Genomic DNA, 20,126 nt, shown 5'->3' with positions numbered 1-20,126 from the left:
GAGCAGGTTGCACAGGATGATGTCCAGGCAGAGTCAAACATCTCAGAGGAGACTCCACAGCCTCTCTGGGCAGCTCCTGCCAGTGCTCTGTCCTTCACAGAGCCACTTCCCAGCAGGTCAGCCCCTCGCCTGCAAGGGTGCATGGAGTTATTCTGCCTGAGATGCAAGACCCTGCACTTGCTTTTCTTGAACTTCCCTGAGTTCTTCTCCAGCCTGTCCAGGTCTGGCTGAATGGCAGCACAGCCTGCTGGTATGTCTTTGCCCTTTTGGAACACTGGAGTGACATTGGCTCTCTTCCATTCCTCCTTTTCTCCGTGACCTTCAAAGACAAATCAAATCAAATATAGATCTAATTCAAAAATAAATCTAATCTCACTGAAAAGTAATTCTAGCCAGTATTTTGGATGGAGCAGAGAACCTTCACTCACATACAGTAAGAGGGATTGGTAGCATAGCCAGTCATCTGTAAGCAGGCTTTGTTTCTGATCCTCTGGTTGGCCTTGGGCTGCCTGGAGGATATGGTGTAGCTCTCTGCACTTCTGACTGATGTGGCAATTCCCATTTCCAGCCCTTCATTGCTATTCTTTGTGTTGGTAATGTTCACACCATCTCTCTAAACACTGGAGAACCTGTGGGTTCAAGGGTTCTGTGAAAATGAGCAAAATTGCCCTTCTCTTAAAGACTTAAATACACTCCATGTAAATATTTTGAAGAACCTCAGAATATTAACTACTTTCCAGCATCTGAGAGGGTGTTGGCACATCATTCTGGGGTCTGGTTTTGGAGGCACCATGTCAGTCTCCAGCTGGGACCAAAGCACTGTGTATAAATAGTTAGATTCTCTGTGACGGAGCCAGACAAGCACACTAGCAGCAGGCTGGTTTCAGGGCCTGGATGTAGATCCACTGACAGGGATCTGGGAGACACAAGTAGGAGATTTTGATTTTGTTTTCCTGCCCTTTTTCTTTCAGGCCCGGAATCTGAGCATGTGTTCCTTTTGCAAGGTCAGTGCTGTAACCACTGAGTGAATATCTGAGACAGTTTTTGTCCATTTTTGCACTGAAAAATAAGTAGGGAAGGATCTACTTTTAGTTTGGATGCAGCTTTTAAAAAAATGGTCAAAATCCACCTGACAACAGCAGAAAGGATGCCTTTCACTGGGCATCTGTCCAGTGAAGGTGGGACAAGGACTAATTAACACAAAGCTGAGAGCACTAAACATTACAAGTCTTTTGTCTTAAGTCGATGTGTTTGAGGATTTCAATATATGAACAGATAGAAAAACTAAGCTTAAAAGGCCCTGGTGCTTTGCTGATCCCTTCTTTGCAATGGGTTTGCAAGGTTAGGACCCTGAGGTGCACTGAGAGTTTTTAGTCTCTCCTCTGTGGCTGAATGGGTGTTTGAGTCTCACCACATTCACACCTTTCTATAAACATCTTCCCACTTAAGACCAGCTTTTCACACATGCATGACAAGACAGAGCTACTTACATCCCACAAGTCTTACACTGCCTGCCAAAAGGATGTAAGGGGGATATTTGGGAAAGTGGAAGAGCTGGGGGATGAGGAGTACACTGTTTCATTAAGAGGTCTCAGCAGCTCATGCTGGTTATCTCTGGAGGAGTAGCTGGCACAAAGATCCAGACATTTTGGTGGCGAGAGGAGAGAGCAGGTAGAGGCTTCTCTTCTGTTAGGTCTTTGCACTGCACTGTCAAAACATCCCTCTGCTGGTCCCTGCCCCTCCGTTTGGATGCTCACCTCTTCCCTTGCCTACTGCTCCTACTCTGTCTTTCTTCTCTTCCCAACCTTTTCATCTGCCTCCCACATGAAACTCTGGAGTTCTTACCACGTGCAATTTATCCTGTTAAAAATGTGTGCCACTCCTTGGAATGAATAATTTACTTGTATATCTGAAACTCTACTCCCCCATCTTTCCTTATATTTTTCCACTTCTCTTTTGTGTCTGCCTTTTACGTGAGACCTATTCCCAGGGTGCAGCCAGCAGGTGGGACAATAGGCTGTGTTCCTGCAAGTAGTGTTGCCATGCCCTGGTGTTTGACTGGGAGCCTTTTAAAAGCATTAGCTAATTACTCCTCACGGTGTCATTGCATCACCTACCTGCTTTCGGTATAAAGCCCTGGCGACGTGTTGTTTGCCCAAGGCCACCTGGTTATTGGATGACAGGGCTTTCTGGGTCCAAGGGTGAGTTTTCTTCCTTGAATGACAGTGTTTACAGGCTGCCTATGAAGGATTTATGGCCAGAATTAGGATGAGAGCTCAGAGAGCCTCGTGCTTGCCCACTGCCTGGCACTAGCTCCAGGTAAGTTCCCTCTGAAAAGCCAGGTTCACATCCATCCTGGCAGCTGGAACTCTGCCGCACTTCCCAAATCTGATCAAAGGCACATCACACTGTTTGAGGGCAATACTCAAATTGAGGGCAGCAGCCACACACCTCTGTCCTCACAGAGCAGGAGTAGCCTGGGAGTTCTGAAGGTCACACTAGTTAATTATATTAGCTAAATGCAACTTCCTGCATGCATCTGTCAGCAGTTCAAAGGCAAGACAGCTGTAAAATATTAGCACTGTATGGTCTTTGTATATCCAGAAAAAAAGGCAAAGAAAAAAAAAGTAAAACACCACTAAAAATCTTTTCCAGGAAAAAACCTAACCCCAGAGTTATAAGGGTTTCTTCTGGTTTTGCTACTGATACTGACCTAGAAAAGGAAAAAGAGCCTGATCTGATATTTAGATGCTAGATGAATCTTTTTGAGCTGGCAGTTAGACAAAGGGACATTTGAGACGGTGGTGAGTGATGGAGACGGTTTAACTACAATGTTTCAGTTTTACGGCAACTGGGTTCAAATGTGATGCTGTAGAGCACAATCCCACACACAGCCTTGGACACAGCAGAAGGTTCTACTAGATATTTTTGCAGAGGTGACTTTTTTGAAGCTAAGGGCTTACAAAGGGTTAAGAGCAGTTTAATGATCAGCCCAAGGTAGTTCCACTACCTGTTCTAGGAGGTGATACCAAGATTTCCAGGAGCTACTCCAGGTCCATGAACACAGAAAAATCATTCATAAAAATTTGTGTTGTTCATAGAATCATAGAATCCCTAAATGGTTTGGGCTGGAAGGAGCCTAAAAGTTCCAACCCCCCACTGTGAGCAGGGACACCTTCCACTAGACCAGGTTGCTCAGGGTCCTGCCCAGCCTTGCCTTGAACACTTCTAGGGATGGGGCAGCCACAGCTTCTGTGGGCACCCTGTGCCCAGGTCATTGCTGTGAGATCCTGTCCTTTGACCCAGGCTACAAAGAGATCCAGCTCTGTTCCAAGGGCTGAAACACTTGGTGTGTTGATACAAGAGAGATGACCAGTCAGGTAAATGGTGTCCTCAGCCTGTAATTAACTGTGATGGAAAAGGGGAGTTAAGGGATTGTAAAAACTTCTGTCCTTCACCCTTTTATTAGCATTTGCTTGCAGAGGTCAGTGCTGGGGTTTTATTACCTTTCAGAGCAGTGGACTGCGTAACAAAGTTTTAGATGCATTCTTACTTTTTGGAGTCAGTTCCCTGCACTTGCTGCATTTTCATCCTTCCAGGAAGCAGAATTTGCCTACACACGACATGAAATAAATCTTCTCCAGTTTTTGCCTTCCATCTCATTTCAGGGAGCATGTGCTCTTGTAGCTATGGAAGAAAATCAAGCCCCGCTTTATTCCTGTTGCTTCTCAAACTAAATTCAAAGATACGAATGGGAAATAAACCAGGTTTGGGTTTACAATGCAGAGCTTATTAGCTCTAAGTCCGTTTGTGCTGATTCACAGTTAGAGATGTCCCACAGCACAGCTTGTACAGCCATGGTGAAGTCATTGAGCTGTGCACAAATGGGTTTGACCAGAACTGCTTATTTTCATAAAATAATGCAGACTTTATGTTACACTCTGTGGCAAGAGTCTGATGTGATCAGGAGTCCCACCATCACACAGAAATAACCCCAGAGGGGTTATTTATCATTTCTGTGACAATTTAGTGGAGCACCCACTTTTTATTGTCAGCAGTGACAATGATGATGATGATGATGATGATGAAGAATCTGAGCACAACCTAGAAAAATGTATATTTTTATTTATGAGAAACATTCATTTTGCTTTACTGCTGCCAGCCAGTCTGTCTCCTCTCAGGAGTCAGCATAGGTCAGATGAGTGAGGAATGAGATGCTTTTGATTCATAACTCAGGATAACAGTTGAGAAGTTTTGGAAATACTTTTTACAGATGAGCTGCAACTTCTCATGAGAGTTTAGTTTCAGGGAATGAAACAGCAGTTATGAAGAGAGAAAATGGGAGTGTGAGGGAGAGAAATACTGTGTTCATGTCTTCCATTTCCTCTTTAGACTGTAATTTTCCCCTTCTTTCTCCTCTGCAGTCAAAAAATAAAATGTGAATTTAGTGGCAGGTGAGAGTATGGAGATGATACAGACACAGCATAGGCTTAGTCATCCTCTTCTGCTGCGCGTATCTTTGAAATGCACTTAACTGTGTGAAGGATCTTACATCCTGATGAGCAGAGGAAAGCTCCAGAAAAACACAAACAGTTCATAGGCATTGTAAATAACATAAACCCAGCTTCCATTTGGGAAAAGAAGGCCGTTTTCAGACACATATAGTGATACTAAAAGCATTTCTAGTCAAAGCACATTTTCTAAGTTGGTGTGAAATGTGACCATTTTTCTCACTCACATATACTAAAAATACCACCTGGTGGTAAAAGATTTCTTTTCATGGTTGTTTTTCATCTCTATTCCCAATTCAAGAGTTAGGATTTTTTTGTTACTAGGCCAATGCTTCAAGGTGTGTGTAGAATACACCATGTACAGGCAAATAGCAACCTACAGGGGGAAAGTTCTCCTTATGATTGATGTAACAGTTGAGGCAGCATCAGAAATAATAACAGGTAGATAAAATGCTTGCTGTAATTAGTGGAATGGGGAGTTTAGAGAAGCAGTGAGCATGAATGGTGTAAAGGCTTGGCAAAAGTTTAGTACATTAAGGGAGTTGGACTCTGCTGCAGTCCTCGGTATAGATTTGGGGGTGGACTTGGTGATTTGTAATGAAAAAGAAATTCTGTTGAATATAATTCAAGTCTGGTAGCAAAATGATGCTGAAGATGCTTGCAGACATAGGCTAGAGCTTCAAAGCTGTCAGGGATATAGAGGTCCTGTCACTGTCAAACCAGGTGTGAATTCCCAGTTTTACCCATTTCCTTCTGCAGAAGTGTTTCCACATCCCATGGGATCAGGCATTTTGCTGTTTCTGCAACATATTTAAGTGTTGTCCCTGCACAGGGCTTTCTCTTCAACAGTGAAATATTGTCTGTCCAGAAGACTGGCCAGAAACCAGCCAGGACCATTCAATATTCCAGTGAAGTAATGTCCGGAATCTGCAACAGCTTTTCTGGTGCCTTTCAATTGTCAGGCAAGGCCATAAATGCCACCCTCTAAAAAGTGTAATTCAGAGTCTCTGTTGCAAACACCTCAGAGAAATGGCAATTTCTTTTTCAGCATGTTGGGAGTAAATGCACAAGACCTGCTGTATGCTATTCAGTCGTGATACTCGGATAATAGAATAAGCGAGCTAGGGAAATTTAGTGCAGAAGCAAAGACCTCTAGGCAACAATGTAATATAATACAGAAAAGATATAACTCAATTGGAAATAGCCAGCTGGCACTAATGGCTTATTCGTTTAGACTCATATTTCTGGGCTGTCTGGCTTTTGGTGAGATGGGAGCAAGGAAAATCACGCCTGCCTGCCAACGGCTATCAATAAAAGTGCTATTAAACAGAGCCATCACCCTGCAGCTCGGGAGGCACTATAAACCACCTTGATAATTGGAAAAGGCTTGAGGAGACGGTCAAGTACCCAGGCTCTGTCTTCTCATCGGTTTCCTCTGGTACTGAGAAGGTTTGGATAATGTACCACTGGTGGTGGTGGGAATACACCACACCTCACTGCACACGGCCACGACAGTGCGCTCTGCTCTGCACACAGGGGAGGCCTCATCCATGGCCAGGCTAAACCAGCTAAACTGCCTTTTAGGCCCCTTGCTGGGCCTGACAACACAGCTTGGAATTACAAGCCCAAATCCAGGGCCTTTAGATATGCTGTAGGAAGGATGAGAGTGATGGGAAGCAGTGAGCATCTGCCATCTGGCCAGGAATGGGCTCTAACACAGAATAATGTGACCCATCTGTCTGGGTATTACCATTTTGGGATGGAATGTGTCCTGCCTGCCTTCCTCCCTCTCCTCTGGGCCTCCTGAACAAAGGAGCAAGTTTGGCTCCTTGGTCAGGAACACAGGTTTTGTTTCATTGTCCTGCTCCACCTGCTGTGCTTAAGCACTGGCCCCATTCATAGGGCTGTATTATCCCTTCTGCCATTTTTTGGCCTTCCCTTTTGCCATACTTCTACCTCACTTGCTCTGCCTTAGTCCCCTCCTGAATTAATAACCTGATTACTTTTCCCTAGATGACCCAGTTGTAGTAGATCCATAGCCACACTTTGTATTTCTGATACTGTTACCTAGAGGAAATTATTAATAATAATAATAATAGCAACAGCAGTAACAAAGTTATTTATTGAGGGCCTAGGAAAGGGTGACTGACTTATTCTGCTGACAGGTATCTGTGGCACAGTGGTTGCAGCTGTGCACAGGACGCAGCAGGGCCACAAACCTCCTGTCCAAGAGGGATTAACTGGCTGAATGTTGCAGGGAATGACCCAAAGCTCTCAAAAGCAAAACACAAAGAGAGAGTAAATGTGTGCTGTGGCACCAGTTAGAAATGACTCATAAGGAACCACACACCATACATGAATTTTGGGTTGGAAAGGACCTTAAAGTTCATCTAGTCTAACCCCTCTGCCATGTGCAGGGACACCTCTCACTTGCCCAGGTTGCTCCAAGCCTTATGTAACCTGGCCTTGGACACTGGCAGGGATGGGGCAGCCACAGCTTCTCTGAGCAACCTGTGCCAGTGTCTCACCACTCTCACAGTGAAGAATTTTTCATTATTTTTTTATTATTGTGCTTTACCATTGCAGAGTAGCCATGCCCACAGCTGGAGCCATTATCCCAGACAGGTTTGGGTTGTCTCTCTGAGGCGGTTTTGCCCTTCAGGCTCGTTTAGCAGATTGGCTGCACCTGGGTGGGCAGTGTTGGGTGAGGCGCCAGGTGTTCCTCGTTCCTCATAAGGAGTGCGCACAGCTGCCTGATTGCTCTGAGGGCTCCGTGAGGCACAGGGTCAGTCAGTCTGGGAGCTTTGCTTTGTGCTCCTCTGAGGGGAGAATCTCAGGAATTTGCCGTGGAAGTTGCAGTGCTTCAGCCTTGGTGGGAATGAGCAGATTTTCCTGTAAGCAGTCTACAAATAGTGAGTCTTGGCCTCAGTGCCTTGGTGTACATTGTGTGGGGATGTGGTGCGGCAAAGAGCATATCTGGGGGAGGAGGATGAGGGCAAAAGGCTGCCAGAAGCAGGTGAAGCTCCATGGATGCTTTTTTAGAAGTTCGTGGTAGGAAAGCAGGGTTCTGGATACTGTTGCAGGGATTGCTCTGTTGTAAAAACTCCGGTGAAAGTTGTGGTTTTTCATGGTTTTACTTGTGGGGGGGCTTTGTTGAGGGGAGGAGGTTGTGGGCCTCAGTTGTGTGAGGGGCCTTGGGGGGCCCTCCATCGTGAGGGGTCTTGAGAGGCCCTCAGGTGAGAGGGGGTTTGAGGAGCCCTCGTCTATGAGGGCTGTTTGGGGGTCCCTTGTGTGTGAGGGGGGCTTGGAGTTCCTCATGTGTGAGGGGGCTGAGGGGGCCCTTGTGCATGAGGGGGCTGTAGTGCGTGAGGGGAGTTTGAAATTCCTCATGCGTGAGGGAGGTTTGGAAGCCCTCGTGCGTGAGGGGATTTGGAGGCCCTCATGTGCAAGGGTGGCTTGGGGCTCCTCGTGTGTGAGGGGAGCTTGGCCCCTCATACATTGGCTTGGGGCTTTTGCAGGAGGCTTAGAGCCTTGTGTGTTGTTTTGGGGCCTTGTGTCTTACCCAGAGAACAAAAGCCCCATGAGGTGATCTGCCAGTGAGTGTGGCTTGGTTGGTTTTGCTTCTTGTGCTGTGAGGAAGAGGCTTTAATTTTAAAAGTGTGTTTTAAGCATGGAAAATGGAGTACCAGTTTGCCAGGCGAGCTTCCACCTGTGCTGGCACACAGCTGTTCCCAATATTCAATTGAAGCACAAAGGGCTTGGTTTAAATTATGTGTTTCATTTTTGGGCAACTTTCAAGTATGTACAAGTCACACTGTGAGAGCAGCTTAGTTAAAGGTGCTGGTTGGTTTTCAGAGGCTTGGAGTTATGTGCCTGTTTGTGACAAAGGTACTGCTGCTCACGTTCCTTTTTTATGAAAATATAGTTGACGAGGGTGATGGGTTTTAGTGTTGCTGAGAATTTTACTGGATATGTGCCAGGACTTTATTGTTGATGAGTTTTTAGTATATTCAGAATTGTCCGCACCTCGATAAAAGTAATGAAGCTGTTGGAATTTTTTGTGGTTCTTAAAAGGTGGTGATTGGAGAAAGTGTTTGTAGAGCTTAAAGAAGCTATGTAAATGCTCTGTCTGCTGTTGATTATTTCCCCATGTTCTTGTTCATCCTGGTCAGAGTAGAAGGAAAGAAGAGTGTGAAAATAATTCTTTGTTATCAGGCTAATAATTTTGTCTTACTCTTCATGGAAAATAATTTTTACATTAACTTTTATTTTCTCACAATTTTTTCATGGATTTTTAAATGCTGAAATAATTAACTGTATTGGAATGACTATAAAAGTGTGCTGGTTTATGGAATATTCACTCAAAACATTTCTCTACTGGCAATGGGATGTCAGTCACTGCTTTTCTGGTACCACTGTGGAGAGATGTCACCAAAGTTTAGCTCTGATTGAAGTTTTTAACTAGTTGATTCAGATGTGCATGTGATTGAGATGTGCTTATGTGGGTTTCATTGTCTGAACAAATAATTGCTTTGCAAATAAAGTTGAAATGCTGGATTGTGGCCTGTTAATATCCTCGTGCATGAAGCAGATGAACCATGTTGCAGTTTCCACCACTGAAGTGCTGTAGAAGTGGTTTCTCCCTCCATCTGGTAAGCAAGCAAAAATATCTTGTGGTTTGAATTATGTTTGCCTAATTGCAGCTTTGTAACTGAGAAGAATCTGATATTGTTCAATGATTCATAGACTGCAAGAAAAATTATGAAATGTTATTTGTTAAAAGTGCATGTTAAAGCTGTAATGGTGGATTTTTCATGTATGGGAGGAACAGGGGAGGGGAAACTGAAGTTGGGTGTTTGTCCCTTCCCTTTTCTGATCTATTTTCAAGTGGTTTGTTTGATAAGAGCCTTGAAATACCAACTGAACAAAATATGGTACTGGTTTTTAGTTGTATTGATTAGTTAGCTGTTCTGATCTTGTTCTAGCAAAGCCAAAGAAACTAAAAATATTTACTAAAATGGTTGTGATGTCATTGTACTGGAGATGTGATTATCATGTACCACAGAGGTATATGGGGAAAAAGGGGAATTTGAGTATTGGTTGAATTTGTATCAGCAAAGGATGTGGTTATGTAATGCTTGATTTTGATGGCTTTTTTAATGAATCTATTTCCATGACAGATAGCTCTGTGGAAAATCTAATTAAGAATTGTCTTCTTAGTCTGCACTGACAATTAGCCTGTTGATTTGTATTGCAAAGGGAAAAGTATCAAATCTGTGGAATCATAGCCTGGTAACCCCAAACTTTAACCCCAAGTGGTCTTTCTGTGTATTGCTCATTTTTTGTAACTCTGTGTATTGATGTAGAAAGCCATGGAAAAAGTAGCAACATAAAATGTGTTTGGAATGTACTTTAGCTTAAGAATCAGTGATAATTTTCAATACAGAGATGTTGGAAAGCATCTGTGAGTCTCATTTCCCAGGGTGGTTGCTGAAACACTGAACAGTTTTACTGCAGCACTCTTGGTTTGTTATAAAACTTTCTGACGGGTCAGTTTGGGCTAAGCCCCCAGGTCGTCCAGCCTGTGCATTACCTTTACAACCTTCTCTGGGTTTAGTCATCTAAGGGACAAACAGGAGAGCAGAAGCATTTCACCTTTTCTCCTTTTTTTATATATTTTAAATGTTCTTCATTGACCAGAGAAAATATGTGTGTGACTACAAATGAATCAAAAAAGGGAAAAAAATCCTGGTGCTTTACAGACTTAAGAAGAAAATGCTAGAAATAAAATTAAAAAAAAAAAACCAAAAAAAACAACCAAACCCAAAACCACTACACAAAAACCCAAACCCCATATGATTTGCAGCCAGTGGTTCTAGACAGATCAAATCAGAGCACAGAGTGCTCATGTCCTGTGGCTGTGATTCTTAGAATCAGATGAAGGGTGGGAACATGGGAGCACTCTGAGTGTAAATAAATAAATTCTAAAATTTTAAATAAAGTGTGGGAAGTTTTGTGCCTATAGGAGAGTATTTGGCTGCAAAAAACAAAACAAAAATTGTGGGAGTATTATTGTTTTTTTCTGTTAAATACTGAGGGTTTGCTGCACTCTAGTGGTGTTGAATAGGAGTCTTGTGTGAGGTCAGTTCTGCTCAGAGAAAGCTGGGCCATTATTTCTGTGTGACCTCAGCCATCTCTTTTAAGCTGTATTTTTGTCCCCCCGGTTTTCCATGTAGCACTGGAGATAGTAATAGAAGTAGGTACTTGCAGATGGTCCTTGTGTTGTTCTCTGTGTGTTTGGGGTGACTGGGGGAGGAGGGATTGGGGATTTTGTCCTTATTGCTAGTTATGATTTAGATTAATACTCAATATTATGAGCTCAGTCCTGCTGAATAGCACTGGCGGCTTTTTGTTGTGAATCTTAGAGTGTTGGTGCATGATAAAAAGGCTGGGAGTGACTCACGAATTTGCTTTATGTCAAGGAATGGTCCCCTAAGTGTGTGGGATTCATATTTCTTTAGATCTCTTTCCCTACACTTTGATATTCTCAACTCAGAGCTAAGACAGCATCCCATGGAGGAGGCAGGACAGGGTGCAGTCTGTGTCTTTACAATTGCCTGGGATGAACAGCTGGAAAGATTTTACCGTCTTGCTAGCGACTCACTGATTGAAGTCAGAGGGGTTCTGCAGGTACAGCAGCTGTTTCTGTGTACCTTGAAAAAGAATAGGCTTGTCTTCAAGATAACTTTCCCCACATCCTGTCCAGAACTAAGGTGAATGTTGGAGCCAATGTGAGTAATTGAGATCTTCTTTTGAGGTTCATAGGCTGTCGTGGGCAGAGTGGGAGCTGCAGGCCGAGGTTAGTGGAGAAAGGGTCAGAGCTGTGGAACGGACCCCTGGCTTTCTAAACTTCTCCTCAGAGAAGGGTCTGGGTGCAGCACACCCAGGCTTTGTCCAAAGGTTTATACAGATGTAATTGAAACTTTACCCTGCAGGATTCAAGATGGCAGGCCACATTTATATGTATAAAACAGGAAGTGATTTATTATGCTAATAAATATACTAAAAGGCCCTAATAAAAATTATTTAGTATACAGCGAGGGTAGCTAGATCTGTTAGTGTAGTGTGCTGTTTCTGAAGGAATACTGAAGCAATCATTTTAAAGCTAGCAAAACAAGCTAGTTGCTAGTCCATTCCAACAGCTGTGGGACAATCTTATTTCTCCGCCCTGAGAAATAACCTTGAGGGGAGATCCCACTCAAGGGAGGCATCTCCACACACACTCTGGGAAGGGGCATGTTAGAAGACCCCACCATTTTACTAGTCATGTAATTCTGATATTTCCTTCTGGGATTCATGAAGTGAGAGGGTGTTGTGGGCAGCATGGGAGTTTCAGACATATTTGTAGCGCTGCTGCAGGCTTTCACAGCCACTTTTTTTTATTTTATTTATTTAATCCTGTTATTCTAACATCTCCTGTGGAGTCATAGTGACATGACACAGAGCTGAAAATGGAGCACGACAAGGGGGAAAAGATAATTCTCATGGTCAGCCAGCTGCTGGAACATGAGGAGCAGAGAGAACACTAGTTAATTAACTGGGTTGAGATATTTCTGTGTGTTTATTTGCTCTTTTAAATTTTTTTTTTAATTACCGGGTAGTAAGGTGACAGGTGAGCTCCATTTCAGCCTTAAGCTCAGTAACAGCCATGTTGGGCCTCACGTGATCACTTGGGTATTGATTTAGTCAACAGACAAAGGAGGTGGTGGATTTATTAAAAAAACAAAAAAAACAACCACCTAAGTTTGACCAGAAAGGATGTTGATTTGATGGAGCAGATCTGAAAAGCAGGAGGGAAAAGGGAGTCAGCTGGTTTTTGAAGTAAGTAAAGGGGTGCCCTCCCTAGACATTCAGTGATCTGGCAATGTCCTGTTGGCTCAATGGGATCAGTGGGTTCAGGTCTGTGGTGGGGTGTGAGCAGGTTTTCTGTTTGGGGGTAGTTGTGTGGCTTCATGTCCTTGTTTGGGGTTTTATTGTAACAGCTGAAGAAATGAGTTCTGGGTTCAGTGTTGTGTCTTAATAGCCCTGTAGTGTACATATAGAATAAGGGTTACTCTCATGTCCTTCCACTACATCAGAAATGTATTTTTTCATAGCTCACCTTACTCCCTTTTTGGGCAGAGACCCAAATAAATCCCCCCATGCCTGATAGGCTCCTAGATGTATAATCTCCTCATGGCAGAGGTGGAAACCAGAGCCAGCAGGGGAAGCAGAGCGGGACTGTGCGTGTGGTTGCTGCCACAGCTGAGGAGAGGGTTAGGCAGGGGAAGACAAGCCAGCTCTGTGTAGGGGACTGGAAAACATGGCCAAGGCTAAGGATACAGCTGCTCTTTCTGGCATTATCACTGCACTGATGAGAATGGCAGCCAGTGACCTCTTTACCAGATATTTTGAGACCTGACAACTGTTGTAGCTTCGGGCTGTTCTCAAATGCTGCTTCCTGTGCCAAGTGCTCACAGGAATTGCAGAGCTCAGACCTGGGATGTGGTGAATGTTTGAAGGTGAAGCTGCAGGTGAAGCCATTTGGGTTTATTTCCTTAGGGAAATGTACTGGATTTAGAAGTTGCCCACTATAAAAGACCTGAAATTAATAGGCTGTAGTATGTGGAATATATAGCTTGTACCTACAAAATCCACTGATTATCCATGCATGGCATGAGCTGTCAGCTGAGAATTCAGTCTGTCTGTGTTTTCTGCCTCACTTAATTCTGTGTTCTGAATCCATGTGTTCTAGGAAGCAGCTACAGGATGATGCACCACTTGTAGTCCAGTTTTATGGAACTAAAAATATTATGTCATCAAGGGAAGGAGACAGCTACCACCCTTTGGTGGTAGCTACTACCAGGGTCATTAGAGATGGTAGAATTTACTGAACAGCTCTATGTTGGTGCACCTTCCAGGTTTGCTGGGAAGAGAGGCAGGAGGTAATAGATCCTGCTAATAAAACCTATTTTTGAGCTGTGTTGTAGACCGATGAAAAAAAAAAACAAACTTAGAAGTAGGTTCTGGTTTCTATAATTTGTAGAGAGAAATAAAGAAATAGAGCCTTTTGTTTCTCGAGGTGGAAAGCGAGGTTAACTTAGGGTTGGGTGAGGTGCCAGGTGTTCCTCGTTGCCCATCAGGAGGGTGCTCAGCTGTCTGCTTGCTGTGAGGGCTCCTGGAGGGAGAAGGTCACTCATTCTGCATGAGGGGGGCCTGGGGTCCATTGGCCCCTCATACGTTGGCTTGGGGCTTTTGCAGGAGGCTTAGAGCCTTGTGTGTTGTTTTGGGGCCTTGTGTCTTACCCAGAGAACAAAAGCCCCACGAGGTGATCTGCCAGTGAGTGTGGCTTGGTTGGTTTTGCTTCTTGTGCTGTGAGGAAGAGGCTTTAATTTTAAAAGTGTGTTTTAAGCATGGAAAATGGAGTACCAGTTTGCCAGGAGAGCTTCCACCTGTGCTGGCACACAGCTGTTCCCAATATTCAATTGAAGCACAAAGGGCTTGGTTTAAATGATGTTTCATTTTCTGAGGGCACAGCAAGCACAAAGTTAGTCCCTGGATTTAACAACTTGTTTGCTAAGAAAAAATTATTTTAATGTGACTCGAAGCAATGTTTGCTTTAGGTATTAAAGAGAACTGCCCAGTGTCTTTCAGCAAAATAGTGTTTCTGTTTGGGAGTACTGACAGTGTTGGGTGAAACTGATCAGGTTGGGATTTTAAAACACGTTAAAACCAGTGCTAGCCTACCTCTGAGGTGTCCCATTTCCCTGCCACTGCCATGTCTCCAGCACAGGCAGTGAGACTCACCTGGGCACATGTGTCTCTGTTAATTTCCCATTAGTTATCCCTGTCTGTTATTCCCCTCTTGTCCTCAGGCCAGTGTGACAGTTGTGTGCTGGAGGGGCATCTGGTTTCTTTAAGGTCAGGGTGCGTTTCCTTCCTGTGTGTAGAGTTGGGATTTTTTTGATTGTTGGACTTGTTTATACATTGTTGTCATTGGAAAAGGATGAGAAAGAGAGAAAATAGTAGCTTTTGGCTTAGGTCGTGCCCTTGACAAGGTTTTGCTGTGTCTGTGGTGAGCAAGCAGGCTGGGTACAGGGGAATTGTAACTCTGATAGGGCAGTTGAGGTCCCCACGGGGGCACTGTCCCTCAGCCTGCCATGCCAGCAGTAAAAACAAGCGAGCCACTGTTGCTACATTTAACACTTGTACATCTTTATTTTGTTAAATCAGCCATTGTACACATTGCAGCTATGTATTGTTAGTGTTGTATCTTTTTAATTTTTAACTAATACATGCCCTCATAGATATATTCAATTAGTGTTATCACCATGGGAACAAGATGCTGATTCATCAACTTAAAATTCACTTCTTCTCACAGTATTCAAGTTCTCTGATAACACAGCAAAAAATCAAAATAAGAGGTGAATAACCATTATGCTGTTACACAGAACATCATCTGCACCGCAAATAACACAACAGAAATGCATTTCTTGAGAGCCCCATCCTTGAAGACCCCCCTGTGCTGTCTTGGACAGTCAGGAAGCCACGATGCGCTGTGAGATGTTTCATTACGGGTCTCATTCGGTTTGACTGCCAAAACACTTTTTTTTATTTTAGTTTCCTTTCTTGCCTGCCCAAAAAGTGTCAGCACAGCACCTCGGGTGGTTCTGTCCACAGGAAGCTAGAACTCCAGAGATGTTTCTGTGCTTTTGGCATCATTACCTTAATGAGGAAGTGCCCTTGTTCTGAGCACTGAGTGAGTCATAAAAAAAAAATTCCAAAGAACCCTATAATTGTGGAAGGCCAGATAAGCTTGGACAAAGGATTGCCTGTAGAAGAGAGGGTTGGGTTTACTCTGGTGGTGAGTCTACTATTAGGAAAATGAAATAGCTGTTTAAAAACATTAAGTTGGTGTGTATGTGTGTTATGCTAAAACCCTACAGAGCTCCCTCCATTAAATATTAAGGTATAGAACACCCAAAATGTCAGATCCGTATGTTCCCCTTTTCGGAAAATAAAAGTGCAGACATGCTATTGTGGTTTTCAGAGAGTCGGTTTAGAAATATATATATATTATATATAGTTACATAACAAAATATGAACAGAAACCGGCTGCCGAGGATTGTGAGCACTTGTTCTTTAAAAAACACTTGATCAGAAGATAAAAACTGCTCGCTCAGTGCTAAGAGGGCCAAGAAGCTGACATGGTTCTAGGAGGGTTTGGCTTTGACCTTCAAATGCCGCATGCGTGTATCGGCTAAGAGGCAATCTCGATAAAACACTGTGAATTAATTATTCTCCTTGTATAGTGGGTAAGTCTTTGTCCCGCAGTTATCTACAGTGCAGTGGCCAGTAGGAAGCAGCCCCAGTCGGTCGGTGAGGTTGGCTAAGCGGTGATGGAAACGGGAAAGTACCAGAGTTACAATTGTTTAATACACCCCGTCACAGGTCCAGATCTATAGGCTTTAGTGCTGTATGTGAACGTGCCGTAGGTAGTGCTGCTAGCAACTTGGGTACCTAGTAGGGTTATTTTTCTTTTTCTTTTGGAAATTATTCAGCGGCTGTCTGAAGGTGTCTGCACTATTAATGGCCAGTCAGCTGTGATTCACATGAACAGCTGCTTTTTGCCTGACTCTTGGAGTCTTTGCCTAGACCAGATCTCTAAACAGTAAGTTTTAGTACTCGGTAGCTCTGCAGCGCTTCCTCCTGGGTCAGTCAGCGTTTGCAGTCTGGGCGGTGCTGTTCCGTGATCCGTCACCATTCCGCAGGGTCACTACACCTCGTTACCCACGATACCAAAGGGCAGTGAGTGTTCTGCGGTCTCATGAGTCAAAATACTCTGCTATTTACATTTTACACGTGAGCTCCTTTGTACGGCATACGTACACAGTCAGTGGAAGAGGCCTGTAGATGAAGTCTACTTGGCAAGGGCCGTGTCAGGAAGCGAGCGCCAGGGACAAGTGGCTACGCTGACAGGGTGCCAGCATGGCGGATAAATCATCCTGCCTGAAGGATGCTATCTTTGGTCACAAATTAGCTTACAGGGTAGAAAATAACAACAGCACAAAATGAACTTTGGGAGGGGGGAGAAATGAATTCACTGCGGCTGCACAGGTAGAAGCGGCAGTGAGTGGCATCGGTGATGACTCTGCTAGCCAGGGATGGTGATGGCTGTGCAGGGGCAGCTTCTCACTTGGCCTCCTGTGTCCAGTCCTCTTGGCAGAAGTGCCTAAGAAGCTGCTGGAGGTCATGGTGGAGGTCATCCCTGGGGAGCGCTTCTGGGGTGTCTTCCAGCTCTTCTATGTGAACATGTTTACCATAGCGGTCCTTCATCACGGTCCTCTTCTGTGTGCTGGCTTTACTTAGTATTGTCCTGGAAGCAAAAAAAGGAAAGTCCTGACTTAGAAAGGTCACTGAGGTTTTGAGATAATTGTGGTTTTCAGGCTTTTGCAAGGCAAAGTTACACATGCTGGAGAGAAGGCATGGCAATGTCTAAATATGAGGCAATAGTAGCAACTCTTAGCAAGGACTGTGTTGCTTGCAGCAGATGAGATGTACACCCTGGACATGGCCTCAGTACAACTCAAATCCTATGTGTGTGCAGCTGAGCCCCAGCTGTAGTGCTGGAGAGCTCAGAGGTAATGAAGAAAGAATGGTTAGAGAGAGTGAAATAATGGTGGGAAAGAAAGAATGGAGGAATGATTAGACAGAAATGGTGGGAAAGAAAGGTTGAATGAAAAAATGGTGGGGAAAAAATAAATGAATGGTGGAAAAGAATGAATGAAATAATGAATGAATGGTGGGAAAGAAAGCACGATTGGATAAAAAGGGCAGGTGAGAGGGAGGGGGGGGAGGAGGAGGAGTAGTAGTTCACCACCCTGGTCTATCCATGCCCCCTTCATCCACTCTCCATGCATTCTTACACTGATTCTTCACCATTGTTTCATTTATCCCTTCTTTCTTTCCTGCCATTCTTTCATCCATTCATCATTCTTTCCCACCATCCATCTGTTCATTCTCCATCCTCCATTCATCCTCCAGCCACCAATCCTCCATTCTTTCATCATCCACCCAATTCTCCATCCTCCAATCATCTGCCATTCATTCAACATCCACTCATTCTCCATCCTCCAATCATTCATTCTCCATCCAATCATTCATACATCCATGCATTCATTCCTCATACACCCATCCTCCATTCATTCATCATACACTCTCCACCCATTCTCCATTCAATTAGAATTATGTTAATTTGCAAAACTTGTAAAACTGTATTCACCCTGTGCAGGAGTGAGCATTTTTCCATATCTGCTCCTGGAGACCTCCAATAAGGACCACCCTTTCTATTACCTCCAATATTGTCTCCTAAGTGTGTTGTTTTCTTTCCGGGCACTTTAGGGCATCACTACTACCAGGTTAGCAATTGTTTTAGTACCATTGCAACTACAGCTCAGGATTCACTGCAGGCACTCACTGCAATCCACTCATGTGAGTGTATTAATTCTTTTGCAGTAACAATTCATCAACTTGCCAAGCCAAACCTTTTAATTACTGATCCATCTTCTTTCTTGATTTCTTTCTCTACTAAAGCAGGGACTTGGACTGTCATATGGTCACCTGTATAGCTCAAAGCCTCCAATAAAAACATAAACTTCAACTTACAACACACCCAGAGCTCTTCCTACCTTAGTCCTGCCTATTCACACAGCCCGACGCTGAGAAAATGCTGAACAGGCACCTAAAAGAAGCAACTGCATCCCTTAAAAAGTCCCTCCCCCCTGTATACACATCAGATACAGTTTCCTGTATGGGGCAGTTTCATTTCAGTTGTAATTGTACCAAAGCATGTCTCAGTACTTGCTCCTCCTCGTGGCCATCCAGACTTCTGGATTTACAGAGGTGATCGCTGGGAACTACATGTTACTGCCCAGGCTGCTGGTCTGGATTCCTGGCTACAAAACCCAAACCACGTACACACGTCACCTACTGCCACACAGCTGATATTTATCTCTTTTTATGTATTTGTTTTAACCTCTAAGACATGCTATTCAAGGGGACAATAGACTGGATTCAGAGTGAAGTTGCTTATAGGCAATAAAAAACTATTTTCATACAATGTCACTTTTCTCTTACTAAACTGTCTACGTTGATTAAAAAAAAAAAATCAAAACACCAGAGAAGTGCTCATCAGCTTAGTAGCTTTTTGGCCTTTGGAGGAGGAAAAATTCCATTTGTGGAATTCCAGGCTGTGGGCTTAACTGTAGCCACTGCTGAAATCAGCTCCACGAGGAGTAACACATGCATGAACTCTAACTGCAGTCACACGCAAGACTGCTAAGAACTTCACACAAAGCCTACATGATGGTTTTCTTTAATCTTAGCAAGTTTCTTAGGTAATTCTGCAATGTCAGCCTCCTCCTACACATTATATACGAATCTTTTTGTTAAATGGCTGAGTATAACAGACTTATACTCAGCTTCAGACTCAGCAGCTGATTCTGGTGCACCACCAAGAAAACCTAATTTATAGAACCTGTAAGCTTTAATGCTTATATATAAAGGTTATTTTTACCTCTTCAAAGTCCTCTTTGGCAGACGGAAGATCAGAAGCCAGGCTGGCATCCCCCAGGTGTTTCTCCGTCCTCTCTCCATGCACTACAGTGGTCTTTATGACTTTGCTGACTTTCCGGCCCTCCACTGGTTCGGACTGGAATTTGGAGGCACTAGACAGAACGGCAGGTTCAGACAGGGTCACCTGGAAGTTTAGAAAGCACAAGTAAGCTGGAGACAAATTCCACACTTCGTGATGTGCCCTGGCAAAATTATTTTTGTGTCTACGTGCTCCATATGGCAAAGTACAGCTGTATTAGGGTCAGCTTACCTAAAACAAACAAACAAACCAAAAACAAACAAAAAAACCCACAACAACAAAAAAACCCCTCTTCTTTCTTGTTACTTTACTCCTAAAGAATTAATTGTTAATGAGCAAAAAAAGGTATCAGTGACTTTTTTTGTTAGACCTTGCTTTTAGCCCAGGACTGCTGAAAGCACAACCTATTCCCAGCTTGTGGCCCTCTGTCACAACTTAGTTATGTTTGTCCAAATCTCTGTAGGGCCACACAGTGAACAGGAAAGCACTTACCTTTTCAGGTTGTTTTTAATTACCTGGCTCTAAAACAATTTTTGTCAAAGGCACAGGTGTTTCTAGCCTTTTCAAAACAAGAACAGACCAGCAAGGTAAACGTTCTGTAACTGTAGGGTTCTATGACTGAGTGGTATAGTAAGCACACTAAGATGCAGTGCCTAGGAGCCCTGTTGGGGTGCTGCTGCTCTGTACCATGGCAGGGAAAGCACACTCTACCTCTGAGTGCTCACTGTCACTCTTCAGCACAACCCGTTTCACCACTTTGGAATAACCATCTCCCTCTTCCACCATGACGGGGGCTTGCGGTGTTCCCTGCATTACCATTTCCTCTTTTTCCATGCCATCTGGAGCAACATATCGCCGGATGATCTTGCGAGTCACCTGAAGGAATGGAGTTTAGTCCCCAAAGAATTAGCAGTACAATATCT

At 43.9% G+C, this 20,126-nt stretch overlaps 1 protein-coding gene and 1 long non-coding RNA gene across 5 annotated transcripts in view; one reads left to right on the top strand and one right to left on the bottom strand.

Moving 5' to 3' along the window:
• The window catches only part of LOC146437674 (uncharacterized), a 55,608-nt gene that overhangs the window by 3,098 nt on the left and 32,384 nt on the right, over positions 1 to 20,126 (top strand). The gene's annotated exons all lie outside the window — the stretch shown is intronic.
• The window catches only part of ANK2 (ankyrin 2), a 188,313-nt gene continuing 182,931 nt past the window's right edge, over positions 14,745 to 20,126 (bottom strand). For all 4 annotated transcript variants that reach the window (XM_085057566.1, XM_085057567.1, XM_085057565.1 and 1 more), the window contains 4 exons: positions 19,915 to 20,079; positions 19,126 to 19,308; positions 18,095 to 18,186; positions 14,745 to 16,926 (listed from right to left, as the gene is read on the bottom strand). In XM_085057566.1, coding sequence (XP_084913692.1) covers positions 16,743 to 16,926; positions 18,095 to 18,186; positions 19,126 to 19,308; positions 19,915 to 20,079 — 624 coding nt within the window. In that variant the 3' untranslated portion in view covers positions 14,745 to 16,742. The remainder of the gene's footprint in view (positions 16,927 to 18,094; positions 18,187 to 19,125; positions 19,309 to 19,914; positions 20,080 to 20,126) is intronic.

This window comes from Lichenostomus cassidix, chromosome 4, assembly GCF_008360975.1.
Source record: "Lichenostomus cassidix isolate B80296 chromosome 4, HeHo_3.0, whole genome shotgun sequence".
In the NCBI taxonomy this organism is placed as follows: Eukaryota; Metazoa; Chordata; class Aves; order Passeriformes; family Meliphagidae; genus Lichenostomus; species Lichenostomus cassidix.
Note: the sequence above shows the minus strand (reverse complement) of the source record. Positions and strands in the feature narration are given on the sequence as shown.